This window comes from Phoca vitulina, unplaced genomic scaffold (assembly GCF_004348235.1).
Source record: "Phoca vitulina isolate PV1807 unplaced genomic scaffold, GSC_HSeal_1.0 scaffold12, whole genome shotgun sequence".
NCBI lineage: Eukaryota > Metazoa > Chordata > Mammalia > Carnivora > Phocidae > Phoca > Phoca vitulina.
This window is the reverse complement of record NW_022589715.1, coordinates 17,600,404-17,628,239: the sequence shown is the minus strand read 5'-3', so window position 1 is coordinate 17,628,239 and position 27,836 is coordinate 17,600,404. Positions and strand designations below refer to the sequence as shown.

Sequence of the window (27,836 nt, the reverse complement as noted above, 5' to 3'; positions counted from 1 at the left end):
TCTTTCTTTCTTTCAGAATTGCCTTTCTTCAGCTTGAAGAAAACCTAGCTGGAGTTTTTTTTTTTTCATTCTCTTATTCTAAATAAGTTACTTCAGTTTTGGGTCTAGGTACTTATTTCTCACAGTGTTTCATCAAGGATCTGGTGAATGTATGTCCTTTACAAGTGCCAAATTGAGCCAGAACAATGGGATAGCCTGCAGAATCTTGAAATGAACTTCGGATAGCAATAGAAATATATTTCAATGACTGAATAGCCATTGGTATTGAAGCCTCAGAAATGCTTTAGGGAGTCATGTAAATGTCTGTGGAAGTGTTCAGCTAAGTTCAGTTGTATCTGATGGACATCTACCCACTAAGTAACGAAGAGAATTCAAAATCCTGGTCCTAGTTGACTCTGGAACAACCTTTGAAGAGTTCTGTTTTTACTCTTAGGAGTTTGTTTCAATTGGCTTCACACTCATTCTACTTAAATCTATTGCTCTAACAGTGGTCATGATCCTTCTCAGAGTCTCTTATTTAAAGAAAGTTTATAATGTTAAAATTTTGATAAATATAAAAATCCAAAAAGTGTAATAGGCTTCCTTTAGTGAATGATACTTTTCTGAGAAAGCCAAAGGAAACAAGTGATTTCTGCCCCCAACTAACTGAATTGAAATTCTATCCTATGCTGTGTCCCAGAGATTGCTACCCGGAGTGATTTCCTTCTAGCTTCTGTTGCTTTTGTTGTCCATATTAAAATAACTACACAGGGTGAATGTTGGATGGGCCACTAGGAAAAAACCTGGAGAATATTTAGTTTTCTTAACAGTTCAGAAGACAACTAGTAAAATTACTCATAAATGTGTACAGAAGTTCCAATAAAACTTTCTGGAAGATCTTCAATATTCTTTTTATAGAATTGTATCAAAGTAGAGCTGACCATCCTAAACTACTGGCTGTGGCCTTCCTAAAATGTGCTGTAAAGTGAAGTTAAATGGATGTAATTAAGGTATATGATACTAAAACCTTTTCTTCTTATAGCTTTTATAAAGTAAGTATTAGAAACTGAAGAGTACTTACTAATTGAGATCACTTTTTTAAATATTTTATAGTGTCCTGATTCAGCATGTAAGCAGGATTTATTAGCCTACCTTCAACGAATTGCCTTGTATTGCCATCAGCTTAATATCTGCAGCAAGGTGAAGGCAGAAGTACAGAATCTGGGAGGAGAGCTCATTGTGTCAGGGGTAAGCCGGGACTTGGGCTTCACAATTAAGGTTCCCACTGTTGTACTTCCAAGGCAAGCATTCTTGGCAACAGTACTGCTAAAAACACCAAACTACAGTGATTCATAGGGAGTTTTTTTTTTTTTTTTAAATAAATGTTATCACCATTATTCCAGACCTTACAATAACTCACAGAGAGCAATTTGATTTTCCAATTACCCTGTGTTTATACTAGCCTTGTAAAATCTCCATTCTTCACAAGAAAACTAATTTCATAGTCTGGAAACTCATTGCCAAGCTGTGACTATTATAATTATTTGGAGCTTTTATACATTTACTCATTGTGAGTCTACTTCCCTTTGTTAGTCCTAGTAATTTTCACTCTCTGTTCAGGAGCCAGCCTCTCTATGTGTGGATTGTGTTCACATGTTAGAGATGATGAAAACAATAGGAATTCATTAATCAGGTTCCAATGCATACTAGGTTATCAGTAACCCTTGAAAGCCAGAAAATATTCAAAATTAATACAGGTTGATGTGCTGTTGCCAAAACTAACATAGTTGTCAAACACTAACAAATATGTATTCTTTGCTTAATCACTCCAGTATTTCCCTTAGTATCTGGTCCACTTTCATCAAATGTAAAGAAATAAGTTCGATTAATAGAAGCATTATGATTTCTTGGCAAGATTTCCAAATGTATGTGTTGAGGTTCTTCACCTTGGCTTCTCCTCCCTCAGTCCCTTTCTTTGAACGTGAGGTGCCATCTATTGTAAACTATTTGCGAATTCCAAAGTGTGGCTCTGCCACCTTTAGTTCTTTTCCCAGTCAACCACAATGCTGCCATTTTAAGTGTGGCATTACCAGGAACATAACATGATCAACATGGTGAATGCCTTATGAGAATCAGACTGGTCATGAAGCTCAATTCTTTACTGAGACATTTTCAGAAATTCAGCAGTTTGACCATTTAATAAAAATATGTGGAAAAATCATTCTTGAACCCAAAGGTTTCAGGTTCTATATTGTTTGGCTTGCAGAAAACCGCTGGGAAAAGAGCTGATCTGGCTTGCATGGAGATGCCATCTGGAAAGCCTGTTCCATGCAGTCTCACCTAGAGTCCAATAAATTGGCTATTTTATGCCTCTTCCCAAAGCATAGTCACCTCTTTGCATTTCCAAAATGATCCTGCTTCAACATTCTTCAACAACCAAGAGCAATCTGTCTTGCAATGTGTCCTTTCTGCCGAGTTGGTAATTACCAAGATTCTCTCTGCCAAGAAGTGATCAAAACATTGCATATCCCTTGCTTCCTTTCTTATCTTCAGACTCGATGGTATAGTCTCCCATACCATTCGGCTTTCATGTCCATCTGTATATAGCACCTGTGGAACTGAGTGCTTTTTGTTTAGCTTGCCTTGTGTGCTTTCATTTGTCACTTTCCAAATCTTATTATTTACATGGATGCGCAAAGCATCTTTGTGGATCTCAGACTCCACAACCTCATCTAGGCGGTATTTGACTGGCAGAGTTGCTTTCCATTATCCTCTCAGTACCCATTGTTCATCACTGCTTCCAGAGCCTCATTTCCATTGTCTTTTCCTCATTTAGATGTAGTCCAAACCATCACTGGCTTTTATCACTTGCACTGTTGGCATTTGTAGAGGTGTTTAAGATTGAGAACACCATCAAGAAGCCTGTTTCCTTCTTTGAGTCTTACTGGCAAAGTTCAAAAATCCTTGCATGGGAGAAGGCTTCTTTTAGTGGAATGTTATATGACTTTATAATAATTCTGTGTCAAATGCATTATAAAGGTTTGCTATATATTGCTCAGTTATGGACCTGCTCTTGGCCTCCTCATTTTTTCAAAGCTTGGTTGCTATTTGGTGCCATACCTGCATCTGTAGTCTGCTGTCTTCGCCACTTCTGCCTCCATCTTATTCTTCATCCTCCTTCACTGATGGCCAATGGAGAAAAAAAAAAAAATCAATGTTTATTTTGCAAAATAACCACAAATGACTGCCTTCAAAGTTCTGAAAGAGTCAAGAATGTAAGACCCCATACACACAGACTTTTCAATGATTTTGCCAAGAAAATGTGCCCATGCTTTGGGCCCCATTTATTTTATTGTCTGGCATGACAAAGTTGCTACATTTTTAAGGAAAAACACTATAACATGCAATCAAAAAAAGAGAAACGTTTGAATCTTCCTTCCTTTTTCCTTATGTGTTTATGTACATGGGGTTCAAGGTTGATGCTTCTCTGAAATATATGAAAGCCCCCAAGAAGGTATACGTGTTAGTAGTCAAAATTTCCCCTAAAATAAGTGATTTGGATAGGTTATTCCCATTTTGCCAAGAAAAATTACTTGAATTTCAGTGCTGAGAACCGTATTTTTAGAGCCTTGTGCTAGCATGATGAACAAAATGCACATGTGCACAGTTATGTACCATGTCAGCATGTGTATGTTTTATGTGATTCTGTGTGTACAAACTGGGAAAGGCTTCTGTTGTATCTGTGTTTGGCTTGAGTGGTTGTGGCAGGAAACTCAATAGGTCATGGGCAGAGGGACAATGGGTACAAAAGCTCTTGAATCATGATGGCAAGCTAGAGAAATAATTCAATCCTGGATATATGCCTACGTGTGCTCATTCACACAACTGCTGTCTAAGAAGCACCATTAATTTTCCGGCTAGAGATCTGTTTTTAAAGTTATTGGCTTACGTCTTTCTCACCAGCCAAAAAAGTACTGTTCTTACTAAATCTCAAAGTAGAAGATGTATTTGTGAGCCAATTCAGCTTAAGCCATTTGTATGGTTGCTAAAGGGGTCAATGGGGAAGAGAAAATTAAAAAACAAAAACTAAAACTAACAGTGCTAGAAATGCTAATGAGAAAGTAGAGGAAACCAAAGTCCAGAATATTAAACATCCATTCACTTATAAACTGGCTTTATTTGCTTAGTGTTTGTTTATTTAATCTCTTAAGTCAGTTGACATGCTTTTTGGAAAAAGAAATGTTCAAAGAAGAAAAGAAAAAAGAAAGGGAAGGAGGGAGAGTAGGAGGGAAGAGTCATGAAAGAAGGAAGAAAATAAAGAGAAACTTAACCATAGTATATTGTAAATTATTTTAGTGCAGGTAATATCCACTAAACACAACAGCATTATATTCATCATGGCAGAAAAGTTGAGCCAGTTTTTTTCAAGTATGTAAACATATTTTGAATACAAGTTCGTTCCAATGCTATGATGTGGATATTACCTCTATATTTGATTGTTGTGTTTTTAATTTTTTTCACTAGGTTTCAGAGGATTTAATGGATTCTTTTAAATTTTAAAATGAAGATTTACATATGGATCTGGAGAAATAAAAACCATTCCATAACCTTTGATTAGCTACCCTAAAATTTATACTTTTGAATTTTTCTGAATGAGACTGGAAATGCTAATGTGGAATTTTAGAATGGAGAATGCTAAGCATCAAGCATTCTGATAAATCTGAAAAATTCCACCTAAATTTTTTTGAAGTTCAAATACATCATTAAAACAATGAAGCCAGAATGCAAGAGCAGTTAACCCTACATTGGATAGGAATTCAGTGTTTAGGTTAGAGACGGAAGGACACAGATTGTAAGTAATAGTTGACTCCACATGAAAATGCTACAAATTTTAATAGATTTTATTGCATATAAATATCTTTTTCTCATACTTAACAAAATATAGGAGCAGAGTTCGGAGGCGAGTAATGTTAGTTTCCTACATCCTCAGCCTGATGGAATGGAGCCCTACCCTATTCCTGAGGGATTGAGTAACCTGGTCTAATGTGCACTTTTGTTCTTTGCCATTTAAATCTCTCCTTTCCAAATTTGAATCCCTCTCAATTGGGTTATGGAGAGAAGCTTGACAAGGTGAGCAAATATAATTTGTGATACTGGTAGGATTTGAATTGGTAAAGAGAAAATTGGAGAATAAGCGGTCAGTTATAGTCTCTATTGCCTATGTTTCACATCATTAAAAAAAAATTGGACTCAATTAAAATCAACATGAATATTCATGGTAATAAATAAAAACCATTCATACAATACTAGAAACTGATGATGGTCAAATCAGTCCTACCTGACTATGGTATGTATAAAGATACATATGCACAAACATATATATGCAACAAATACACATGATTTGATATTTACTCCCTTACTCCCTGAATAAGCAGTAATCAGGAACTGAACTAGTGGTTGATAACTGTGACATATCTGATCCAAGACAGTTTAGGGAAAAGAAAACGTGGGAATTATTTGTACAATGCTATATATATTATATATTTTAAAATATATGCTATAGATTATATTTTTATACATTTGTATTCCATATTTTAAAAACGTGATTTGTTGAGATGAGAATTGCATTTTATTTGAAAAATTCTGTATTTCATTTATAAAAAATAGTGTATTTTGTAATGGGCTGAAGCAGTCATTGAAACAAGCGTTGTACTTAGTTGTGTAGCCTTATTCTTTTGTACAACTTGTACCCTTATTTGGGGAGTCTTTTTTTCATATATTCTGAGTCTGTCTATTGTCGATTCTTGATTATCTCTACTGATCAGAGTGTAGTAGTAATGGAAACAAATCTAAATTGCTAGCTATTTCAGTTTGGGCTCTGGGATGCATTTCTATGCTTCATTTGAAAAAAAAAAAAAAAAAGGTATGTATTCAGGAAATTAACAGCAGTTCCAAATACTTTTCTCCAGATTTTCAGAGGGGAGGCCGTTAAGTGTTTGGGTTTTACAGACTTTTCCTGAACTAAACAGTAGGAGAGTCCAGATCTAGAGAGAGTAAGACTAAAACAAACTTCAGATTATAAATCTGGATGGAAGGATGGTGGAAATACTCTGTAGCAGTAAGAAAATTAAACAAGTATTTATCATTGGCAGAATGGCCATAGTTCTTTGCATATACTTTACTAGTAAGATGGGTTGCTGAATAATTCAATCTTTCTCCAAAAAGCCTAACCCTCCCAATCTGTTATGATAGTAAAACTATAACCATTTAAGTTCTGATTCCTGCATTAAGTCTTCCTTAGTTACATTTATATCAGTGTACATGGTCATTGATTTTTATACAACCAAAATCATGCAAACCTTCAGGGAAAAATAACCCTGAAGTGATTTTTCAGTGCAAATTCATTCTCCCAATGTTATAAAAGTGACATTTAACAAACTCAAGGCGTTACATGTGAAAGAAATTGGAGATGGGGATTTTTATAAGAAAAGTGAAAATCTCCTTGAGTGCCAGGCATCATAGGAAGTTTTGAGTGTAGTGTACCACACCTGTCAGGTGTCTCCCTAAATTTAAATAGTCTTGTGCAAAGGAAGATGGTATATTGCTCTGTTATAAAAAGTAGCTCTGTAGTTACTCAGTGACGGTGACCCTAAACTTATCAATTCGATCTATTCATTAAAAAAAAAAAATCAGTTTTTCACTGATGAAATTAAACCAGTTGGTTATCCAATTTGTTTTATGCATGGAAAAAATTCTTTATATTCTAATGCTCTCATTTTAAAGTAAGAAGACAGACTCCTTTGTGGCAAAGCTGGAACATGAACCAAGCAAAGAACTCTTTTTACCTTAAGTGGAGACATGGGTTGACCTAACTTGGATCTACTCAATGGATTGATTTGATTGCATCACCTGTGCTTGTAAATGGAGACATTTCTATTTTAGTTTGAGGGTGTTCATTACTGCACATTAAAGTAGAAGTGGCTAGTGGCTTTATGAAGAATGTCTCTGCCTCAGAAATGTCAGTGCCATTACTTGTCATTCAGTCAGTGAACTTTCATTCCTTTAGGTTTTAGAAGCTATTCAAGTTTTGAAAGCCTCGAATTAAAAAGAAGGCAAATAATTCACACTTTAATCTATTAGAAATTAATGTTTTAGATTTCAGTTAATATTCAGACCATTATTTGGCAGCGAATGATGAGTAATATTTTATGAAAACTTGGAAATTAGACACATGGGAGGTACCTGGATAAGGGACACTAATTGTGCATAGCTTTTGATATCTGTGCAACACAGGCAAACCTATTGAAGAAGTACTTGTTTTATAACATTTTCCCATGAGACATATTCTAATTTTGAGACTGTTTGTTATAATTGATTTCATCCTAAGATGTTCTTTCTTTATTAATATATTTTAAATAATTAATGTTTATAGTAGTGTCTTAGGAGCTGTCTCCTCATTTTTAACTAGTTTTGGATATGTGAGAACAAATCCAGATAATACCTGTTCCCTTAAATTGAACCAAATAATTATGGGAAGCCACAGTGTTGGATAGAATACCTTTATTTAGAAACAGCATCTGTAATTTAGTTTATGCTTTCTGGTTTTCCTATGTACACTTGGATTTGTCAGCTTTAGTCAAGAAATACATTATTTTGAATTGGTTACCTAAATCCATTGTGATTTTGTTTCCTTGTTCTTACTTGGATATACCTCAAGAATTCCTGGATTGAAGGCAGTTGGAAGAAGAAGAAGCTAAAATGTGAATAAGTTGATATAAAAATATATAAATAAATAAGAGAAGATGAATATTAAAATCTTACACTAAATATTATCTGGGGAATCTCATGACTGATTTTGCATAATTTTCCATTACCTCAGATGACTCAAAATAAAGGAAATTAAGAGACTCCATAGCAAAACTGAGACTTTTATGTTTGGTACTAGATTTGATAAAATTTTGACAATCCTATTTTTCTAGAAAAAGATTAACATTTCCGTATGTTGTTCCTAATTTCTAATGACAAACCAGCAATCAGGGCTTCAAAGAGTTATATACTTCCTGTTCACATAAGGATATTTTCTGATTCATTGAACAACATTTCTAGGGTGTTGGAACTACTTAAAAGGCACAGTGCTAAATATTGGTTGGGTGAAGGTATTCAAAGTCCTTTATTTCTAATAGCAAAGAATTTCCATGAAGAGGATAAATTTTTCTGTCCATTGTGCTTTTGTTAGATTGTGTAGTCCATTGGGTTTTCTTTTTTTTTCCATTTAGTTTCTCATCATCCTGTTTAGCTCTCTCAGCAAGAACAGCAGGGTGTCTGTTGATGGGTATCTCTGTGTATTCACTGTTGTTCTTGATTTACTATATTCTAGAAATAAAAGTGTGTTTAACTTACTATCTTCTCCTTCTTTCCCTACAGATTATTTTGTCAAATGCTTTCTCCAGCTTAATTTAAATGATTTATGAAATATGGCTTTTATCACAGCCCTTAGGAGAGAAATATGTGCCATGTTATGGCCCATGTATCTTACAAGTAGGAAAGACTTCTGGATGGGCAGTGTGTAGTTTTCTTAAGTTCAGATTTCTTTTACTGCTTCAGAACAGATTGTCTTACTCTATCTTGAACAGTCATTTTCTTTGTGGGCAATAAATATATTTCAAATATTTCATCCTAATCCAATTTCCTTGAAGGCAAGTCTTACTTAATTTAGACTTTAATCTTTTCTTTCATCATCAATACTATATCTTATTTTATTGCTTTTCTCTGAATACCTTCATCTGTGCAGATGCCTTGCTGATAATGAACTTGACTGGAACTCTGGCTAGATCTTCTGTCAAATCTGCACAATCTTGTATCTTGACCTCTTTCATCCATTTCCTTCTGCAAATCTATTTCTCAACTTAGAGAAGTTCCTGGAGAAGTTCCAGTCAGCAGCATCTTATATGAACCATGTACTCTTTTAAGTCCAAGGTTCTATATATGAGACATTATGATAAAACAAACTCAAAATAGAATCTCTTTATCTAGGAACTCCCAGTTTAAATCTGTTGCTATCAAAATTATTTGGATTCTGTCTTGCTGAGATACTTCTTTTCAATAATAACATTTTGGTCAGATTGCATGCCAACTGCCTGATCATGTCTTCCATGATTAATTAATTTATAAATACACCTCCAGATTATTCTTTTGGAATGTACAAATTATTCCACCTGACTTTTCTTTATCTTTTGCACTAAGTCAAATCAAAACACTTTTTCAACAAGCAAAATTTTGAAACCAATTCTACATCTCTGAGATGTATAACCATGACTTCAATAATGGGGTCTCTTGACTGAAATCTTACAATCTTACAATCACTTCATACCTTGTCTTGAAAGGCTAACTCTTCCATTTATATGATGATATAGAAAGTATGAATCAACCCCATAATTGTAGTGACACTTAGTTTTCATAAAAATGTCAAGAGGCTAGATCCTAAGAAGAGTTGGAAATTATCTGATCCTGGCATTGCATTCTGTGTCAAAGAAATTTTTTTTAAGTAATATAACTAAAGACATTATTGCAATCAATCATACTAAATTCACCTAAAAAGTCAGCACAGTTCACCACTCTGCATCCTTTTGATGCAGCCTAGTTTTGCATTGGGTTCCTGAAGTCATGTTCCATTTCCAAATAAGCAGTAGATAATAAATATCAGTAGATTATAAGTTAGTTTTATTTCAATATTTAAGTGTTTAACTCCATTTTTATTCTGATTTCTTAACATTGGCAGATGTGTACCTTTTTTGTTGGGTAGTAAAATTTTTAAGGTGTTTATTGGAAGAATGAACAATTGCCATCAGTAATCTTAAAATAATGAACTTTAAATTTTGTATGAAAGGTGAGATGACACAAATAAGTTTCTAATACATAAGAATAGTTTTTGAAACTGAGAAATAATGGTAAATGAATAGCACATTCCCTATAATGGTAAAGTCAGGAGATGCCTAATTTCTAAAACAAATGGGATCATTATAAAGCATAAAAAAGCAAGGATAAGCCAACTAGTCAATGATCCAATAAGTAAAAATAGGAAGACAATAAGGCTTCATAGGGCCATTAATTGTGAAAATTCACAGAAAAAGAGCTGTTGAACGTAGAATTTGAATTTAGATTTAGAATTACTGAAAATAGAAATACAATAATACAGAGAGGGAAACATGCAGAGTATCACTGCTTCCTCTAATAAGCACAGAAAACATCAAGTATAAGAAAAATTCCATTTTTTCTTCATAAATTCCAGATATTTTTTTCTTTTCTAGTGTCTATAATTCTCTAAAGACATTCTTTAAATGTCTCTAACATTTATTTTGAAGTGAAAGATGGGAGTAATGTTGCCAAATCCATTATCAGCTTGAATTTAGTAGCATCTGTGTTTCAAAATGCTCCTAACCTGCCTATTTTGCTTAATTTTTAAATTGTGATTATTTAATACACTTACATATTTAGTAAGCTAAGAATGGCAGGACTAAAAATAGAATTATATTTGCTTGAAACATAAGAAAAAATTTTAAATAAAGAATATTTTTATCTGCATATAGAAACAAGCTTTCTTTGAGCTTTACCCATTTATGATGCCATGAATTGTAAGCTATTACTTTTACTAAAATATTTTCTGTGGAAAGAGTGGGTTTCACTTTTCATATATCCCACCAGGCAGATAAAAATCTGGCTTCCATGTGGATGGTTTCTGGACCTACCTGCTCTTCAATATCACCCCTTTTTGTTTTATCATACTACCCACTCGACAACTTTGAGTGGTTCATCATTTTTGACTTCTAAATCTCCATTTAAAAAAAAAGATCTTAGTGTTCTCCATATTATTCTCCCATCTTGCCTGATTTACTCCCCCCCCCCCCCCCCCCGCAAATGGACTCAGAGGTTAAATAAAGCTATGTGACTTTAGCTTTCCTGCATGTGACACAAATGTTTGGTCAGTTAGCATCACTGGGTCACTTAAACTTGACCTTTGACTGTGGCAATGTAGGGACCCTATGGTTATAGAAATCTTGATTTTTCTTCGATTTTGAAGGTGGGCTCTAATAACCCCATTTAGATATATGTTATATTCCGTACACACAGAAAACCTGGTCAAGATTGACTAATATTTTATGCTGAAGATAGCATTTTAAGAAGTAGAAATAGGCATTGGTTATTGGCTTATCTTTTAAAATGTGCCTGTCACACAGCCCCTCCTTGGGTACAAAAAGGAAGAGTAAAAAGAGTTGCAGTTGTAGCAACAATGAATGCATTAGTTCTTCAGTGATTCCAGTAAAAGAGGTAAGTGTCCTTTTAGTACCATGTACTGGCTGGAGATGCAGAGGCCAAGGGCTTGATGAAGGTCACACAGCAGGGCAATGGAACTTCCAAGAAAGACATCTGAGATTCCCCACATACCGTTCCAGGCTTTAAGAGCTGCAGCCCTTGCTTTCTCTCTTGGTGATCTTCAATGCTTTAAACAGGGGTTTCATCCCCTTTGAACCCCACTATGATTGTCCCTGACAATGCCTGACAAGGCAGGGTGCTTCTTCATTCTCCTTCTCCCAGATGGTCCATTTATCTGTTCAAGAGAGCCAATGAGGAATTCATATGGCCGGGCTGCTTAATATCACGGATGCCCACCCATATCTCTTTCAGCACCTAATTCCTTCATATGCCTCTTTCACCCAATGACCCACTTCCCTAATCCCTTCCCAATAGGGTACGTTTTTTTTATTTTTCTCTTGCTCTCTCTCTCACTCACTCTTTTCTGTATCTCTCGGAAATCAGACAGGAGTTCAGAGCACTTTCACTACCTTTTATGAGGTAGATTGTGATGTCATAGATGGGGGCAGGGCTAGTCAACTTTCTACCCACCTCCCAACCTGTGCTGAGGGAGCTCCGATCGGGAGTGGAAGCAGTGATTCCTCCATGGTGAGTAACTTTGCTTTCTAATGTAATCTGTCTCATTGTAAACATTAATTTTGAAAGCAGGTGGATGGGGATTCAAAGAAGTAAAGATGTGACCACTCAAGTCTTCTTTATTTACTATTAACCAACTTTGGGCAAAGGATCTACTTATTTATTCTTTGTATGATTTGAGAATTCCACAGCACAGATATATTCTTCAAGCATGATCTAAACTTGAGATGTAGAAATGGTATTTCATTCCTTTATTTCTTAGTCTTTCTTCCCATTGGGACTGAAAGTCACTGCATATGTGGAATGAATCCATTCTGTAGTTCTTTGGTGAGCTTCTTTAAGGAAGGCTAGTTAAGAGAATGTGTTCTTCTTCATTTGAAAGATTCCAGGGTCACAAAATATCCTTTATTGATGTTGGCCCAGAGAATCAGTCTGTTCTTTTAAAATTGTGGGGTAAAATTGTGAAGAAACTGATATATAAAGAATTAACAAACTTGGTTTTGATGTAAACAAATGAAAACATTCTAATGTAAAGAAAAAAATATTTAAAACAAAGGAGTCACCACTCTTGCAAGATTAAGGGTGCAGCCATTTCAAGGTGTCACAACCAAATTTGCTAACTTTTTTGTTGATGTTGTATGTCATAACACTGATGCTGTTTTGTAAGATTTCTTCGTAGTTAAGAGCTGTGAAATGTCACTGTTCTTTGTTTCATTTGGGTTTCTATAATACTGATTAATCCTTTTGTATGCCTTAGTATTTAGAAAGAAAAAAATCAACTGGAGTGAGCATTTTTCCTCCACTTGCCTTGTTCTCTCCAGGGTACCTATTAAAACTGTCAAGATGTCAGCTTTTATATAAAAGGGCAAAGGAAGTTCATGGAGGTGGTTAAATCTTTAAAGGATGTTGAAGCATCAGGATGGGTGTTTTAAAAGGGTTTGACCATCAGAATTTGAGGCCCTCTTAGTTTTCATGGGGTGGGATAAAAGCTTCTTGGTGTGGATCATGGGTATTAGGAAATATGTTAAGAGGATATCATTCATTTTCTTCAAAGTGTACACCCCTAGTTAACTGTGTGTGGATATTGGTGTTGGAACATTGGAGGCAGTTTAAAAGGAAGAGCCTTTTCTCATCATTAGCTTTTCTGTTATATGTAGAAACCTCTCTCCCTCCTGCCCCGCCAAGTTATGCATTCTTAGAGCTCAAAAGCACTAGAGCTAATCCTGTTCTTTTCATTACCTGGGGTGAAGTAGCATGGCAAGTTCTGAAGTGATTTTCCCACCTACACTTTCTAACTTAAAGAAGTGACTGTAATGGTAGAGATTTCAGGTACAATAATGAAAAATAGAGCATAACTGGCCAATAGGAAGACTTAGGTGATAATCACCTATAGTCAACTTAATATTGCAATTTGGGGAACAATGCCAAAGTCTTATATATTGGGTGATCTCTCTCAAGTCTTTGGCCTGCCTTCCTTTAAAAATGCTAGCCCCTCAAACTCAGGTAGAAGGAAATCTTCAGTGCCAGAAAAATCTAATGTCTAACTATAGCTCAAGTTTTTGATGTCTTTTATCAACCCCTCATACAGCTGCCAGGTAAGAAATGCTCATATTTACAAACAATCATCTTTAACTTCGTGAGTTAAGAACAGTTGTGTTGTGCACTTGTGCAAATTCAGAGAGTCTATCATGGAATGCATTGTGCATGCACTTGTTTATCTTCATGTGCATGTTTCATTTATAGTGGCGTTCATTATTTTTTAATTCATTTGTATGTATTAAAATTCTAACTTAAAAATACTATATATTGTGCTGTAAATAATGAAGTGTAACAGAAGTTGAATTAATTTGGGGTCTCAACACTGGTAATAGTAATTTCATTTCTGTCACTAATTAGGTAACTGAAAGAAAATTACTTAGATCTCTTGCGCTTCAGTTTTCTTTGTAAAGTGGTGATTGATTATCTACAGGATATATCCTAAAGTATCCTGCTCTAAAATTGTGTGGTTTTATAATATATTTTTTAAGAAATTGCTTATGGGAAAAAGACTGAATAGTTGATGAGACATTGTTTTTGTATGAGACATAGCATTCTATAGACCAGAAAGAAAAGTTCAGTCCGAAGTAGGTTTTAGAATGTACCCTATATTTGATGTAGTGTTACTTGTTTAACAAGCGGGCTCTGTTCTTTTAAATGGACAATATCAAACCTGTGTTAGTTAGCTATGTCTTTTTTTTTTTTTTTTGAAGCTTTTATTTATTTATTTGACAGAGAGAGACAGCAAGAGAGGAACACAAGCAGAGGGAGTGGGAGAGGGAGAAGCAGGCTTTTCTCCTGAGCAGGGAGCCCAATGCGGGGCTTGATCCCAGGACCCTGGGATCATGACCTGAGCTGAAGGCAGACGCTTAATGACTGAGCCACCCAGGTGCCCCTAGTTAGCTATGTCTTGATTTGGAAGACTGATTTGTTTTTTTAACTCGATAATTTTGTTGTTCTGATATTTTGAGATTAAAAAATCCTTAACTACTAGGTAATGGATGGATCTAGATATCACTGGGAAGGTAAAATTAAAAACTACTTATGCAGTATTGTAGGAATTCTTTTGTGGTATTGGTAAGAGTTGATGAGTAGAGAATTGGTGGGTATTAAGGTATGTGTTATGTGGGATAGAACACATATAGGGCCTGGCTCCTGCTCTTGAGGAATATGCAACCTTTTTGAGTGTCTAGACATGTGCCAAATGTTAACTTAGAGGTGAAGACAGTACATGTCTAAAGAACTAAGATATATCCTTGTGGTGTTGGGTAGACTGGATTGCACTGGGAAGGCTTTTTCAGAATCTGAGAGCTTCAGCTCACTTAGAACACAGCAGTGGTTTAGATTTGCGTTATTGCACATAAGGAGAGCAGAGAAGCATTTCAGGTCATCAAGACCATGGAATTGTAAATCTTGCAGAGGAGGTCTTGTGTTTAGATGTGCCATGTATCAAAGCCACACATCAAAATATTTGCATATAATCCAGCCCCATACCTTTCTGAGCCCTTCCCTTTAATCATTTGCTGACTTTATAATATATGATAGACCTGTTTAGAAGAGTTGAGGAGGCTGCAAGCGAGTGAAGTGTAAAGATTATTTATTAAGATGTAATCAGGCAGCCATTTTCTCAGTTATACAAAAGGTCATATCATCACTCGCAGCCAGCAGAAGAGAAATAAATAAAAGGGAAGGAATTAGGGACAGGAGACTCTATCTCTGAGACATTCTGATTTTCTGACAGAAGTGGAAAGGGATTATGTTACCATTGACACATTTAGAAATATTGATGGCCGTGAAGAAATGCCCATAAGCTAGAGACTCCATGTAAGCAGGACAATTTTCCAAAGCAAACGGAAGGTTCTCTGTGTACTGAGCAGGAATTATGTCAGACTTTGCTCTCAAACAGCCAATTTTGAGAAGGTTTAATCACTAAAACCTCACATGATTATATAAGTTTCCTTCCCCAGTGCACTTGGAAAGAGGGTATTCATCTGGGCATGATTTGCCCACATTGACAACAAAGCACACTTATGTTTGAAAGCTTCTCTGGTGCTGTAGATTCATAGATGATTTGCAGTGTATACTTTGCATCACTTAGAGAGCACTATTTCTTGTATTTCTTGCCATCCAAATTCCTTCTAAGTTATTACTTTGGCTTTTCTAATAGACTGGAATTCCATGAGTAGAACTGCTTTTTCACCTATCCTAGATTCTAAAGACTTAGTTTACATCATCCAGTAAAATGTTTCTTAATTTCCTACCATGGCATAAAAATGAATTTCTAGAATATGCCATCTCAGGAAATCACTTTCAAAAGCAAAATTTGTATATATGGGAATGATGAAATAGCATGATCAGTCTGTGTTCTCTTAGAAATAATTTTTCCCAAAAAAGTTCAAGTAGAACTTAGATAAAATTTTGTCAAACAGTATAAATTATTAAAGGAATATTAGAGATATTAGAATTATGTTTGTCTCAAAAGAACAATGATAAATGCTGGCACCTCTAGAGGTGATTCTATATCAGATTATAATTCAAGTGTTTATTGAGTAAATAATATGTGATATTTACTGTCCTGTGAATGGACATGGAATTAGCATGGAAAACAGACCCATAATCAGTAACTGTAACAGTAATTATAGGTTTTAATAATCACTGTAACAGAAATACATACAAGGTGATGTGGGCATTCCTGAAGAGAAGGAGGAAGAGGAAACTTCATAAAGGGGGTAATATTTTTTTGAACCTTCATGGATAAGTAGATGAGAGTTTTCCAGGTAGAAGAGGAGAGAACGGATTAGCTCAGGAGAAGAACAGAATGCCCATAGTTTTCAGGTATAGATGTATTCTGTGCTGATTGGACCTGGAAATGTCAGAGATGGGTGGAAAGATGGAGAAAAGTAAAAAGTGGAGTTAGAAGTAAGACAAGTAAAAAGTGGGGTCTGGATAGCAAAGAAAATTTTCTGACCTATTCTGATTTTAATGAGTGTTTCTCACAATGATCAAAGGATCATCTGCATGCCAAACCCATCAAGTGGTGGGAGAAGACTTCTAAAATGCAGAGCTGTGGCTAAAATGCAGACCTGTTAAAATCAGTATTGTGGGGAGTACGTTTCAGAATCTGTAACCAACTACCCCATCCTACCCCCAGGTTTTAGAATCTCTACAAGGCAACAAAACTGACTCATTATGTTTCTGTGTTCTTGGAAAAAGCTTCAAAAAAAAAAAAAAGAATTAAAATATTAAGAATAAAAGACGGGAAAAATAGTATTTAAAGGTAATATAAGAATGTTCCTGAGAAAATTGGCTTAAATTTTTATGCTTATGACTAAGCATAAAAACCATTATAAGAATGGTGATTATTAAGTGTAAAGAATTGCCAAGTGATGCTATTACATCTCCTTGAAGGAAAGGCATGAGACTACAAACATTTAAGGGACTATCTTGCATCTTTCATTTTTATGCTCCTATACAAGGAGTTAATGAAGTTTAGGGCTAAGTTGTTTTACAACGGTCCAGAGCAATATTTATTTCTGGGTGGTATTTTTGCTAGAACTATTTGGCTACTTTTACATTTTAATTAGGGGAACTTCTTGAAAGAGAAATAAATGTATAAATTAGCATTACCATCATGACTGGAAAATCAAACATTCATGCCAATATAGAGCCTAATCTATATGGTCTGTGTTGAAAAATACGAATCATCTAAATCAACAATCATTTGGAAGTGACTTTTTTTTTTCCTCTGTATTTTTCTTCATGGACAACAACTATTATCTTCTACCCATCAGTCTATGTAAACGTTACACAAGTGTTCAAAGATGCAAGAAGAGAAAGGCACTAGAGAGGTATTTCACATTTGACTAAGACATGAGAATGAACCCTGATCTGGAAGAAGGTGGCCCTCAGATCAGAGCAAGGAAAATCCATTTTTGATTCAACCCCCTAACTGTTTTGCACGCAGTTCTCCTGTTTCAAATTGCCAGAATCTCTTGTATTTGTTTTTTGAAAACTTTGTTTAGAAGTTAAGAAGTGATAAGGAACCTGGCTTTTTTCTCCATACTCACCTCTGTGCAGATAATTGCAGTAATTGCTGTGGCAGAGATGGTGATCCTGTCACGTACTAGAAGCAGTTGACTGGCAAAATGCCAGTGCCTGCCATTCATTGAGCAAATTGATTTTGGCATGGTGACCTAAAGATCTTTTTAAAAAAATGCTTAGATATTTTTTACTAAGGATGTGTAGCTCTGTTACTGACTGTATCACACCAACCCAGGCAAAAATAACCTTGAGTGGTTCTTAGAGGATGTGCCAGGCAAAATTATTTACCTGAATAAGGCCTTGCATTTTACATCAATAAAAGTCAAGCAGAGAACAGTAACAGCCACATGGTTTTGATAGCTGTCTGAAAAGTAAGTTCGAGTACACCATATTCTCTTAAGGTAGATGTTAAAATTATAAGCAATGTATTACTGTTAGATGTGAATTCGGAAGCTGACTCTTTTACAATTTGGGTGATATTGGGCAACATTCCTAATCTCTGAACTTTTGTTTTTGCTTTATAAATTAGAATAGCAGTACATTTAGAGGGACAATAGGACAACTGCATGTAGTAAATAACATTATTATACTAGCCAAGATACAGTGAGGGCTCAGTATGTTCCAGGCACCGTGCTAGGTATTTTAAATGCAGTATGCAATGTTTTTAACAGTTATCCTTTGGAGGAAACACTGTCATCCCCATTAAAAATGTTAGGAAAATGAAGTTCAGAGAATTGAAGTAACTTCCTGAAGGTCACAGAGTTAGTGACTGACATACTATAGTGCTTTCCAAGAAGACTCCCTTGACATTCTCCCACAGCATGATGTGTTTTCTGTGTCATTCCTAGTAGGACACTGCAGTGTAAGAACTTATCTAATTATATGTCTCCCAACTACTCTGCGAACTCCATAAGGGTAGGGAATGTGTCTGGATGTTGAATTTTTCCCTGATTCCTTGCACAATAAGCACATAATGTGTGCTTAATACATCAGCTTCCTAATTTTTTTTCTAGCTTACTTATTAACTCCTTTGTAATTTACTTTGTTAAATTTTCTAGTACATTACATAGACTGTTTTCTAAGATTATAGTATGGAAACATGCAAAATTTCTTCCAAAATAGCTGAATTAATCAAATCAATAATTTATTTTAAAAAGGAACTTGAAAGTAAGGGCCACAGTGACAGAGTTCATTTGCTTTCCCACATGAAGGTTATGATACATTAAAATGTTAATTATATCTAGATGTGAAATATTGTGTTTTAATTAACTACCTTAAATTATTAATGCCCAATAATAGTATTAACAATTTGTACAGTCTTTCACATACTTTTATTAGATATAGATTCAGCTCCATATGATAAAACCTCCAAAGAGAGAGTTATTTTTCTGTCATATAGACTAAGTCTAGATGTGGTTCAGGGCCAATATAGTGAACTCAGAATCATCAAGGACCCAGAGTCCTTCTGATTTATGGTCTGCTCTACTTAGTGTGAGGCTTCTACTCTCAAATTCATCTTTTGGTCCAAGATGACTGCTTGTGCTCCTTCTATTTTCCATACAGGAAGAAGAAAAGAAGTGTGAGGGCAAAATGGTGTGCTTCCTAGCTGTGTTAGCACCCTTTAAGGGGATTTCCCAGGAACATCTGTCCCCCTACCCCAACAGCTTCTGTTTACATCATATGGGAAACCTGAAAAAATGGGAGAGTTAGGCATGGAGTGGTAGTTCTTGCCCATGTATACCCTCCATTAAATGGAACACAAATAGAACTCTGACTTCTACTAGTTGCTTTGTGATCTTGGGCAAGTTGCTTGACTTCGCTGAACCCCATTTTTCTTAGCTGCAAAGTGAGAGTGATATTAGTATCTACTTCAGTGTGCTTTTGTTAGGATTAAATGTGTTAACGTGTGTCACACACTTAGCACAGTGTACAGGATGGAGAAGTGCTAAATAAATGGGTAGCTAATTTTATTTTTCCTTATCTTGTCTCTCCCAAAAGATGACATTATTTTTGATGATGTAGGTGCCACTTGTTTTATTTCATCATGTCTACTCCAATTAAACCATTGGATGTACAGTAGTAAATAATCAGCCGAGGTCTGTACCCTCATAGAGATTCAATTAGGTTGTCATGGGGAGTCCTGGAGGAATCACTCACAAAGAAGTGATATTTGACAGTACAGAAGAGAATGACCTCAACAGAGAAATGAAGTAGTGATTTTCACATTACAATCTATAAAGAATCACATGGGAAGCAAATAAATATTTGCTGAGAATTCTGAGCTCTGCTCCCACAGTTCTAATACCACATCTGAGATCAGGAATATATAACTCTATTCCTAAATGTTTCTGATGCAGAGGGCTCATGGATCACACTTTGAAAAATACTGGTCTAGGAAGTGGAGGGAAGAGAGCCTTATGAGCTGTGGTGAAAGCTTTCCAGTGCTTGACGTCAGTTTGGACTCTTTCCTAGAAAACCCTTTTTGGCTTGCTGCATTAGGCTATTTTAGTCTAGCCTAGCCTGGATAATTCCCAGTTATGGGGAGCTGGTTGCAGTTGTCCATTGCAGGATATTTAGCAACATCTCTGGCATCTCCTCTATAGATGCTTGTAGCAACTTTCCTTCTCCAGTAGTGACAATCAATCAAATGTCTCCAGACCTTGCCAAATGTATCCTGGGGTACAGGGGCAAAATTGCCCCTGGATGAGAACTATAGATCTGGTTGATCTTGACCTTTCACCTAGAATGTACATACTATTTGAAATGGAGCCTTTTCTTTCTTCCTTCTGGAAAGGTGGAAGATGACCGATAAAATGGTCCAGACTCATCTGCCAAATGTCCATTCCCAGCATGGCAGCAGGGTGTGGATTTGCACTTTCCTGGAGACAAGACTCCTGAGAATCCATCACAGTCCTCCTCTGGCCATAGCCTTCATATACCTTTTAAAGGTCTCCATCCACCTCTCTTCTTGTTTACCCCAAATAAATCTTCTGTCTTAGAGATGCAGGCATTTCTACTATCAGAGGCGATTAAGGGCTTTGGTGAGAATGTTGCTCAAAAGAAAGTTTTAAACAAGGTAAAATTTCTTCAGTTTCTTGCTTTTTATAAACAAGGGTTTTGAAGGTTAAAATAATTCAGTTGCTTTTAAGGCACTTTTTTAAAACAAATCCTTTTCATGTATTATATATTTAGCCATTCTTTCTATATTTTTAAATCCTTATAACAAGTACATTTTTTTAAAATATGAAAAAAGCTAAGCATATTTTTTCCTTAACAAACTAATATTAAGATGTGCATCAGGTCAATGGTCTCCTTGAAATTCAAATGACTTATGCAGGTGTTTTTGAGGTAATATTTATAATGCTGAAATTAGTGGGTGAGCCCTTGAAACCAAGCAAGTGGTAGGTAGAAACTGATTATGTTTCGTAGCTTAGCATTAATTTCTTTAAAAGAAGTTTGGAGAGCTCTAACAGGTGGTGGCTCCAGATATAACAGAGATCACTCTTTCAAAGGTGTAGCTGTAGTGCATTTGAAGAATTTGCCTTGGCATTTTTTAGTATATCAGGTAAAGAAATAATGAGGTAGCCTTTATATCTTATAATAAATATGGAGGTGATTTAACTTTGTCAAAGGCTAGATTCACAGGGACTCTAAGATAGGGATTGTGCCTTGAGGAAGCTTTCATCTTAATATTAAGTACGATTTTTAGTAGGGGCAAGATACTGTATCAGACTCTCTCAAACCCTTTAATGTTTATCTTTGTTCACTAGTTAAAAGTTGTCATTTTCATGAACGTTTGTGAAGTCCTTTTTTTTCAAAGAAGTTTTCCAATTTCATAGATTTGATGCTTTCTTTCAAAGGAACCACTAATATTTTTCTGTGATTTTTGGCAATACTGTTATGCATTTCTAGTCTTTTGAGGATGCTTTGTCCTTTAATCTCTGGTTTTGAAAGTTTCTTGCATAGTTCAACCTCTTTTACAAAGAAACATACAATATGTTGTCCATCCATAGAGGTTCTTTATTAACCAAATAAATCATATTTCCAGTTTTAGATTGAAGGGAACCCTCTGGTGCTTTTGCTGCATTTCCCCTAAAGTATAGTCACTCCAGGAGAAACAGATGATAAGGTTCCAAACCAGGTCAAGCCCTGGCAGGCATATGTAAGGGGAAGCATCCCGGCTTCTCAGGGGAACTACCTTAAATGGCCTTTATTCTTATTTTATTCAAAAGCAGTTGGAACTGCAGTATATTCCTAAATACACCAGGAACAGAAGTCATACACTTGTATTTCTGGTAATTGTCTTATTAGCTAGAAATTTAGGCCTCAGTTCCCTCATCTATTGGATAGTGAGAGTAAAGTAATATAATACTTTATTTTTGTGTGTGTGAGGATTAAATGGTGTAACATATACGAAAGATCTAATTGGTTGGGATGCTCAATGTGTATTGAATCTGGAAAATATCCAGAGTATATTAACCCAATAAAGAGAAGTTGTCAATCAACTTTTATCAGTAGGCTGGTCTTTTATAGGTCAATTTAAGAGGCAGCTTGAACTAAGAAGCCATCATTCAACTGACTAAACACTGGTATATGTAGACCAAATCCCAATATGGCTTATGTAGTGCTAGCCTCTGTGGAGGACATAACCAGTAAAGGGCCAGGAAGTACTTGTTCATATATATATCCAGAAGTCTAGCTCTGGAGATAAGACTTTCACATATATACAAAGCTTTTGAAGATAAAGTAGCAAATAAGTAACTATATGATGCTGCAAGTAATGTAACCAAACTTGAGCTGGAATCACTAAGGAAAGCTCTGTGAATGAGTTAGCTGTTCCTCTTGCAAGAATGGTTTATCTTTATTTTCTGGTTGATTTGCATCTCTTTTTGGACTGCATTCCACAGCCAGTTTTTGGATCCCAAACAGAAGGTTCCTGTGTTGTATTTTTTGAGAATCCTATTTCCTGACCATTCACCATAAATGGGAAAAGTGGGATTGGAACCAGACTTCTGCAGCCATGCTTTATCTTTAGCAATGTCCACTGTCAGGTGGAAGAAGAAAGCTTCCCTTCTTTTGGAAGTACCTTGTTCTTCTCTTACTTGGACTTATGGTACTCTCACACTACCCTGGGCATTTATTGAAATACTTTTACCTTTGCAGAGTTTCTTAGGCCTACATTACCCAGGTGATCCAATAAATTATGATAAATACTCTAAAAGGATTCCCAAAAGGTATCATATTATTAATAATACTTTATAGTGACATTTTTAAATTTAAAAAAGTGTTTTAAGTTTACTTTCTCACTTGGACCTCAGTGACTGGTGAAAGTGTATTGGTATTATTAACCCCACTTTATAGCTAAAGAAATAGAAGTTCAGAGAGGTTACTATAGTGTCCAAAACTTTCACAGTCAGTGGTTGGCACAAGCAAGGTTGGAGCCCGTTTCTCTGATGGGTAGTCTTGTGCTTTTTGTAATGTAAGATGTTGCTGCTCCTAGTAGTTGAACTAGTTGTTGAACAGGAGATACAGGAAATAGTATGTATCAGATGGTGTAGATGAGGGTAACAACTAATATATATTAGGTTCTTAAAATTTGTATCAGTCAGCCTGACATCATATCATGGTACCCATTATATGGTGGAGTAAAAAGCTAAGTTGTAGGAATTTTGAATAGTCTTTTCATACTATGTGAATAAATAGCAAGCAGTATGTATTGTGGCTAGGGGAAAGGAGAACTATAGGTTGTATTTAATCAAGTCTTCTTTGAACATGTAGATGACTTTTGTAGCTGGCAAGAAAATAAGTAGATGATGTCCCTGATTCTTGCCTAGTTCATATCTCATGTGAATCATGATTGCAAGATTAGAAGTTAGTGTGACTTTTTTTTTTTTTCCCTTTGTGGCTTAGGGAAATTCACCTCATTACTCCTTTGGTCACATGACTCATACTTGAAAATACTGTGGTAGATTTACCTGGTCAAAGAAGACTGGATGTTATGTGTCACATGGACTGAAGCCCATTTCTATCAGATATGAATTTTGTGAACCCAAGTTCACAAAAAATTTTTCTGTATTTGTTTCCTCATATGTAAAGGATGGTGGTATCTACCATATACATACATATTATTTTTTGTAGATTAGAGATTATGTATTAAGACACCAGCTCTATACCTACCAAACACAAGTCAAGCCTCAAAAATGCTGGTACTATTAATGAGGGAGATGATCTTTAATGAAAACTCAGTACTTTATACATAGAAAGCAATAAACACAAATTAGATTGTGAATGTTTTCTGAGCAAAGGATGATCCTGATTGTACCAGTGAAGCACAGTAAGAGGAAGAGATCATAAGATTTGTGTAGCAGTTTAGCTAATGTTTATTTTGTCTATTATGTCCCTAAATTCCACTCTCCTGCCAATATCATTATTTGGGTACTCTTCCATGGAAGAATGAATAGGTGGAAGGCCTGGAGAGTTGGGTACTATACTAGACATTGTGCCCCAGTTTGTCTTTGGACAAGCTTTGTCATCTCTTATTTCCTCATCTATAAAGTTTCAATTATTCAATAATATTTAGTAAATATTTATGGAATACCCATTTGCCAGACATAGTTTCAGGTGTTTGGAATGTAGCATGGGGTGGGGGATAGTAAACCTAGAAGAAAATATTTGTCAGATGGTGATGACTATATGAAAAAAAATAATAAAACAGGGAAAGAATAGCAAAGTAAGGCAATAGGGTGAGAATGGAGTTTCAATTTGAAAAGGAAAGTTTTCAGTAAGATGTTAGTATTTCATCAAAGATCTGATGGAGATGAGGGACCAAGCCTTACAGTTTCTGTGGGAAGACCATTTAGGCAGAGCCAATAATAAGCACAAAGTCCTTGAAGTGTGGGCATGACTGGTCTGTCTAAGCAATAGGCAAGGAATCAGTATTTTGGAGTGGAGTGAACAAAGGAAAAATCAGAACAATTGGGGATCAGAGTATATGACCTTGAAGGCCACTTTAATAGCTGTGGATTCTACCCATATTGAAATGGGGGACAATGTTGAGAAGAAAAGTGACATTATTTGAGTTCATTTAATAGGATAATTCTGGCTTCTGTTTAAGAATAGACCAAAGAAACACATGTTGTGATGAGCACTGGGTGTTACATGCAACTAATGAATCGTTGAATACTACATCAAAAACTAATGATGTACTATATGTTGGCTAACTGAACATAAAAAAAAAAAAAAAAATAGACCAAAGAAGTAAAAGGGAATGAGAAGAAAAGTAGTTAGTTAGAGGAAGATACTGCAACAATCCAGCAAGATATTCTGATGACTGGGCCTTGTGGTAACAGTAGAGAAAGTGAGGTCAAATAATGGATAGATTTCAAAAATGCTGTTGCCAAAAGATGATGGCAGATTGGAGGAGGCTGGATCTAAGAGAACAAGATATGTAACATAAGATTCTGGGTTTTTAACCTAAACAGGTGGAAAAAATGTGTTGCCAATGACTATAGGAGGAGCAGGTTTTAGGGAGAGGTGGAGTTAATCATAGAGTCCTTGCTATCTTGGAATGTTGGGAAGAGTCAATAAGAAAACTTCAGATCAGCTTAGATCATTCTCGAAATGTCAGGAGTCATCTTTGTGAAAGTAACAACTCTTGCAAGAACCTGAAGTGGTACTAGGTAGAAGTTAAAGACTTAATGGTTACAACTAATTGAGTTGTGTTTTGAAGTAAAGATAGGAAACCTCTACCTAAATCTGCGACTGTGTACACTGTGAGTGCTTGGAAATTATTTGAATATGTGATAAAATTGTAGTGGGATTACATCTCACAATGGGAAAATAAGTGACCAGGAAGAAAGGAAAAGATTTAGAGGGTATTACTCTATGTCTACTCAAAAAATGTTTCAGAGTAGGCAGAAGAATGTATTCAATTATAAAAAGCCAGGGAATAACTGCTCAAATTTAAAACTAGTTTAATTAAAATTACTGGTTTTACTATGCATTATACTGAAGACCTCTTATGAGCCCTTGATTAATGATATCCATTTCTTCTTGTAATTCTCATTTCTCTAATGAAAGAAGAGTTAATTTTAGGTTAGGATAGTGAATTATTTTACCCAGTTACATATGTGTCTAACAGTTTTCTGCATTATATTTAAGATATCATTCTTTATGAATTATATGAGGAGAAATTAGGATAATGAGAAGTGATATTAATATACTACTCTGAAAATACAGCCCTTTATCGGAGGGGGTGGTTTAGAAGGCCCATAGTGGGTATGGTAAGTGGGTTTAATCTGTTTTTTTTAAATTGGTTTATTTATTTCAATGGATGTATAGTTGGCACATAGTGTTACATGAGTTTCAGGTGTAGAACATAGTGATTGGACAACTCTGTTTTACTATGCTTACTACAAGTGTATAGACACTGTCTGTCACCGTACAAAAGTGGTACTGTAATACCACTGACTATATTCCTGTGCTGTACCTTTTATCCTGATGACTTATTCACTCCATAACTAGAAGCCTGGTACCTCCCACCCCCCCCTTCATCCATTGCACCCATCCCTCCTCCCAACTCTGCTCCTCTGGCAAATACCACATTTTTCTCTGTATTTATGGGTCTGTTCCTACTTTTTTTGTGTGTTCATTTATAAGTGAAGTCATATTGTATTTGTCCTTCTCCAACTAATTTCACTTCACCTAATGCTCTCTAGGTTCATGGATGTTGTTGCAAATGACAAAATCTCATCCATTGTTATGACTAATATTCCATTGTATGTATATACATATTCTTAATCCATTAATCTATCCATGGACACTTTGGTTGCTTCCATATCTTAGGTCTGTTGTAAATAATGCTGTTATAAACATACGGGTGCATATATCTTTTTGAATTAGTGTTTTTGTTTTTTTGGGGGGGGTAGATGCCCTGTAGTAGAAATACCAAATCATATAGTATTTCTATTTTTAATTTTTTGAGGAACCTCCACGCTGTTTTCCATACTGGCTGCATTGATTTACATTTCTACCAACAGTGCATGAAGTTTCCTTTTTCTCCAACATCCTTGCCAATACTTATTTCTTGTCTCTTTGATTTGAGCTATTTTGACATATGTAAGCTATTATCTTGCTATGGTTTTGATTTGCATTTCCCTGATAATAAGTGACACTGAACATCTTTTCATGTCTGTTGGCCATCTGTATGTCTTCTATGGAAAAATGTCTGTTTAGGTCCTCTGCTCATTTTTAAATCAATGATTTTTTGGTGTGGAGTTGTGTAAGTTCTTTAATATATCTGATAAGGGGTTAATATTGAAAATCTGTATTTGCAAATAAATTCTCTCATTCAGTAAGTCACCTTTTTTTTTTTTGATGGTTTCCTTTGCTGTGCAAAAGTTTTCTATTTTGGTGTAGTCTCAATAGTTTATTGTTGCTTTTGTTTCTTTTGCCTGAGGAGACATATCTAGAAAAATGTTGCTAAGGCAATGTCAAAGAGATTACCACTTATGTTTCTAGGATTTTTATGGTTTCATGTCTCATATTTAGTCCCTTAATCCATTTTGAGTTAATTTTTATGTATGGTATAAGAAGGTGGTCCAGTTACATTCTTTTTGTATGTATCTGTCCAGTTTTCCCAGTACCATTTATTGAAGAGATCATCTTTTCCCCAGTATATTCCCCAATATATTTCCTAATATATTCTTGTCTCCTTTGTCATTAATTGACCATATAAGTGTGGGTTTATTTCTGGACTCTATTCTTTTCCATTGATCTGTGTGTCTGTTTTTATGCCAGTACCATACTGTTTTGATTTCTAAAGCTTTGTAGTATACCTTGAAGTCTGGGATTGTGACACCTCCAGCTTTGTTCTTCTTTCTCAAGATTGCTTTGGCTGTTCAGGGTCTTTGTGGTTCCATAGAAATTTTAGGATTCTTTATTCTAGTTCTGTGAAAAAGGCTATTGATATTTTGGTAAGTATTACATTGAATCTGTAGATTGCTTTGGGTAGTATGAACATTTTAACAATATTCTTCTGATGCATGAGCAGGATATAGCTTTGCATTTGTATGTGTCATCTTCAATTTCTTTCACCAGTGTTTTATAGTTTTCAGTGTACAGGTCTTTCACTCCCTTGGTTAAGTTTATTTCTAGTTATTTTATTCTTTTTGGTACAATTATAAATGCAACTGTTTTCCTAATTCTCTTTCTGCTATATTATTAATGTATAGAAATGCAACAGATTTCTATATGACTTTTGTATCCTGTGACTTTACTGAAATCATTTATTCTAATAGTTTTTTGGCGAAATCTTTATTGTTTTCTACGTATAA

At 35.4% G+C, this 27,836-nt stretch overlaps 1 protein-coding gene across 5 annotated transcripts in view; it reads left to right on the top strand.

Moving 5' to 3' along the window:
* The window catches only part of CTNNA2 (catenin alpha 2), a 1,077,601-nt gene that overhangs the window by 1,034,841 nt on the left and 14,924 nt on the right, over nucleotides 1-27,836 (top strand). For 3 of the 5 annotated variants that reach the window (XM_032410576.1, XM_032410575.1, XM_032410577.1), the window contains exons 17-18: nucleotides 1,093-1,227; nucleotides 11,794-11,937. In XM_032410576.1, coding sequence (XP_032266467.1) covers nucleotides 1,093-1,227; nucleotides 11,794-11,937 — 279 coding nt within the window. The remainder of the gene's footprint in view (nucleotides 1-1,092; nucleotides 1,228-11,793; nucleotides 11,938-27,836) is intronic. The other 2 variants (XM_032410578.1, XM_032410579.1) reach the window with 1 other exon arrangement.